Genomic DNA, 4,005 nt, shown 5'->3' with positions numbered 1-4,005 from the left:
CTAAAAACCGAATGAGTTCAAGAGATGAACGTCTGCTTTTGCTTTTTTACAATCTTGAAATCTTGGTGCGTGTGAAAGAGGGCGGTGCTTTAGAGGGCGCGGCCTGCGGTTTGCGGAAGCCTCTGATTGGCCGCGCTGCCTTTAGTCAACCGGAGAAAGTGTTTAAATAGCCAATCGCGTGGCTCTGTGGCGTATGTGTGGAAGTGTCAAGCAGCTCACTGCCCTCTCTCGGTGGAAGACCGCGGCCGTGCGACATCTCGCTTACCTTACCACTCAAAAACCAAACTTTACCATGGATGAGTCGAGTAGTTGACGTTTCCTGTAACCTTCTCTTTTTAAGCTTTCTTCCGTCCGATCACTTATCACCTGTCTATTGGCATTTTTGACTTCGCGGCGCTTTTTTTGTCGACCAGCAGCAAACTACCAGCGGAAATCATGAAGTACATCATCGGCATCGGCGGGTGAGTAACACGAATGAATGGAGCGGGGGCGGTTTGCTAAGCTAGCCGAAGCGGGTAGGAGGCCATGACACGTGGGGAGCGGTCGCGACATCCGCGCTCTTCACGTGTATTCTGAATGAAACCTAGCTCGGCTCATTGTGCGCACGTTGGAGAACATTTCTCTTTAATATGTTTTTTTGCATTGAAAGTGATGGTCCTGCGTGAAAACGAGCCTTGTTTATTCTTTGTAACGTTGAGCTAATGCTACTAGTGCTCAGCATAGAGAGAGAAAGCAGAACATAAAGATGCACGCTGTTAAAATGGACTCGTGTGTGTAACATGTTACTTATCATTTGTGTATTTTCGAAATTATAATTAACATTTATCAACATCTGATAACCAAAGTTCAGAAATGCACAATAGAGTACATCAATGTAGTTTTGATAAATGCTGTTCTTGCTTCCTGATAAATACTATTACTCATTCAACATTTGTTTACCATTAACCTAAACCTCTTTTTTTTTTTCTTCCAGCGTAACAAATGGAGGGAAAACCACCCTCACCAACCGACTCATCAAGAATCTGCCCAACTGCTGTGTCGTACACCAAGATGACTTCTTCAAGGTGAGCCTCCACATTTTTGTTTTTTTTTCATCCTTCAAATGTTCGGTATTAAGATCAGGATTGCCAGCAGGGGTTGGTGGGCTATTACCATGTCATTACTAGATTTTGTCCCACTTTTAGAGCCTTCCATTTAGCGTGTAGCACTAGTGTATGTACCTTGGTACATCTTATCAATGTATGTTTCAGCCCCAAGATCAGATTGCAGTTGAAGATGGCTTTAAGCAGTATGATGGTAAGCCCGTGTTTGTATGGAAGGATTTGTGTGTGTTCTCATCTGTAACATGCATGCTTTGTGGACTGTATAAAAGTTAGGTTTTCATTTGTGTGCTGCATTTTTTTTCTTCCTTCCCTCCAACTTTCCTATCCCTCTCCAGTCGTTACTGCTCTGGACATGGACGCCATGATGAGCACCATCTACGCATGGCTGGAAAACCCGGTGAAGTTTGAGAAGTCTCACGGAGTCAATAACACCCTGGATGCGGAGATTCTCCCCAAGTCCGACCAGAAAGAGGAAACTCACATCCTCATTGTGGAGGGCTTCCTGCTTTACACTTACCAGTAAGGATACACTTCTGTTCTGCGGCATTTTTTGGGGCGGGAAAGAGAAATTAATTTCATTTGTCATTTTGCAGACCTTTGATCGACGTGCTGAACCAGCGGTTCTTTATTTCCATCCCCTATGAAGAATGCAAAAAGAGGAGGTGGTAAGTGTAAACACAGCTCAGTTAGTTTTGAACTATTAGATTTTATCTCTAATATTTCCCTCCTCCTTCCATATTTTTTTGGCCGACTTAAAACATAAAATATAAATTGATTAAAATAATAATAATCTTTCTCATTCAGGACTTCCGAATTTTACAAATAAAAGTTATTTTTAGATTTGACATATTTTACTGTTTCCTCATTTCTTGACCCATTCCAACATCTAAATGTTAAACTAGTTCAGAACATCGCATATTTATCTTACTACCACATGTCTAGACGGACTCAAACTGTTCCAACTTCAAAATGTTCAGCTCATTCATGACACCTTGGCGATTATTCCCATTATCATCATTACCAATTGTTCACAATAAAATTCCCAGACATATGTACATAAATAGCTCCTTCCACATTGCTCCACAGATTCAAACCATTCCAACTTAAAGTCTCTCAACCAGTATTTTATCAATTTTACATCATTTCAGAAATATTCTTGCTTACGTGTATTGTTTGTTCATTACAGCTCAAGAAACTACACGGTGCCAGACCCCCCCGGCCTCTTTGACGGCCATGTCTGGCCCATGTACTTGAAACACAAGAACATCATGGAGAGGACAGGTGTTGATGTTTGTAAGTGTCCACTCTCGTGACATTTTTGAACTGGGGAAAAAACCCCGCTAATAATAAAACTGTGCTAATTTTTGTGTTTGTTTGTCACTACAGTGCAGCTAGATGGAACCAAGTCAAAGGAACAGCTGTTCAACTTTGTCTATGGGAACATCCTGAATAATATCCAACATTCTCTTTAACAAAGGTACCATCCTTTTATAAAGACTATCCTTCCTTCTGTAAATGTTTTTTTCTTTCTGGAAGTCAACATTTGCATTATCTTTCTGTATTTCAGGTCACTTGATCGGCTAAAAAGGAGCACGTATTCAGCCCAGCCTGCTTGAAGTCCTGCTCGCCTTAAGTTTCTTCCTGGCAGCTTATTTAGCTGACTGCTATGATTTTTAAACCTGAAAAAAAAAAAAGTATACACGTGTAACTGGCGGCATCAAATGCTGGCATGATTTTATATCAAGCGTATTTATTGCTTTATACGGCCTACACTCCGCAGAGAGTGGATGGATATTATTCAGAGGATGGCTGCATACGTCAATAAATGATCCTCAAGCCAACTTTGTGTTGTTGTGATGACTGGAAAACATTTTGTCAATTCAACTTGCAATAAGACATTTTCAAAATGGTACCCCTTACGTGCCACTCTGAGCATGTGATGCCCACTATCAGAGGCCGTGCTGCTCTTGGTACGGGTGATAAGCGGAGTCACGAGTTTGAGACCCTCCCTCGTCACCTCCAATTAGAAGTTTGTGCCTTATCTATATTTGGACAGGGCCTGGTTTCCTCAGAATAAATACATATTATGCCATTATGACGACTGATGCACAATGATGATGTGGCGGACAGAGAAAGTAAACACATGGCCTGTCCCTTGTGAAGATAACCTTTCACACTATTGCCAGTGAAAGGCATTTTGGCAGGTGCTTAAAAATTACTCTTAAAATGTTAATTTACAGAAACAGATGTTCAAAACGCCATACAAAGAAAATAAGGTCCAGTGTGTTTTTTGTGTGTCATTTGTATCCAGTATCATTTGTAGTGTTGTGTGTCATTTGTAATAACTACACAGCTCTAGCATGGGGTCAAATGGGCTCAAATGGGGTAACGAAGCATCTGAACGAGATTATCACATGGTGATGTGGATGAAATGCTTTTTTTTTTTTTTTACTGACTTCCTAGAATCCAACATCATTGATTCATTTTGCATATAGATTAGTGTGCCATGGCCTGTTATCTCTAAAAGCAAACATGACTTAAATGTAAGCACAGCAACTGCACGGAGCTGCAATGATGCAAGTCACAAGTCCACAACCCTTTAAAGTGCCTCACAGGGAGTCACTTTTTTTTTTTCAAACATACTGTATGTTGCATAACATGTTATGCTTCCGCTCACTGACTACCCCAGTAGGCAGTCCTGTACAAACTAAAAGTATCCATTACTGTATAAAAAAAAAACATCCATATATAGTGTACTAAAAATATGTTTAGCCAAAGGCACTTCAGACAGTTCTTGAATTTATTCTCATTACATTGTGCAAGCATACTGCTTTTGGACACAAAACTAGGTCAATGCCTTCCATATGTTGGAAAGCCTATAGATGGCGTGAAAATAATTTCC

The 4,005-nt window shown here is 40.7% G+C and overlaps 1 protein-coding gene across 2 annotated transcripts; it reads left to right on the top strand.

Annotated features, from left to right (window-relative positions):
• The first annotated feature begins 203 nt into the window (after positions 1–203).
• Positions 204–2,944, top strand: mibp2 (muscle-specific beta 1 integrin binding protein 2). Of its 2 annotated transcripts, XM_077564632.1 has the most exons (8): positions 204–461; positions 974–1,064; positions 1,251–1,296; positions 1,439–1,622; positions 1,697–1,768; positions 2,290–2,396; positions 2,490–2,580; positions 2,671–2,944. In XM_077564632.1, exons 1-7 carry the CDS (start codon positions 436–438, stop codon positions 2,573–2,575), a joined length of 612 nt encoding a protein of 203 aa, XP_077420758.1. In that variant the 5' UTR covers positions 204–435; the 3' UTR covers positions 2,576–2,580; positions 2,671–2,944. The 2 variants fall into 2 exon arrangements, with proteins under 2 accessions (XP_077420758.1, XP_077420759.1); XM_077564633.1 differs by lacking the exon at positions 1,251–1,296.
• Positions 2,945–4,005: the final 1,061 nt, after the last annotated feature.

Source organism: Vanacampus margaritifer, chromosome 4, assembly GCF_051991255.1.
Source record: "Vanacampus margaritifer isolate UIUO_Vmar chromosome 4, RoL_Vmar_1.0, whole genome shotgun sequence".
NCBI lineage: Eukaryota > Metazoa > Chordata > Actinopteri > Syngnathiformes > Syngnathidae > Vanacampus > Vanacampus margaritifer.
This window is presented reverse-complemented; position numbering and strand designations above follow the sequence as displayed.

Bases quoted from the DNA above. Each gene is read 5' to 3' on its own strand.
- mibp2 (XM_077564632.1), top strand. From the start codon at position 436: ATGAAGTACATCATCGGCATCGGCGG. The intron at 1,297-1,438 runs GTAAGCCCGTGT...ATCCCTCTCCAG, and splicing joins TGGCTTTAAGCAGTATGATG to TCGTTACTGCTCTGGACATG. The intron at 1,769-2,289 runs GTAAGTGTAAAC...TGTTCATTACAG, and splicing joins GAATGCAAAAAGAGGAGGTG to CTCAAGAAACTACACGGTGC.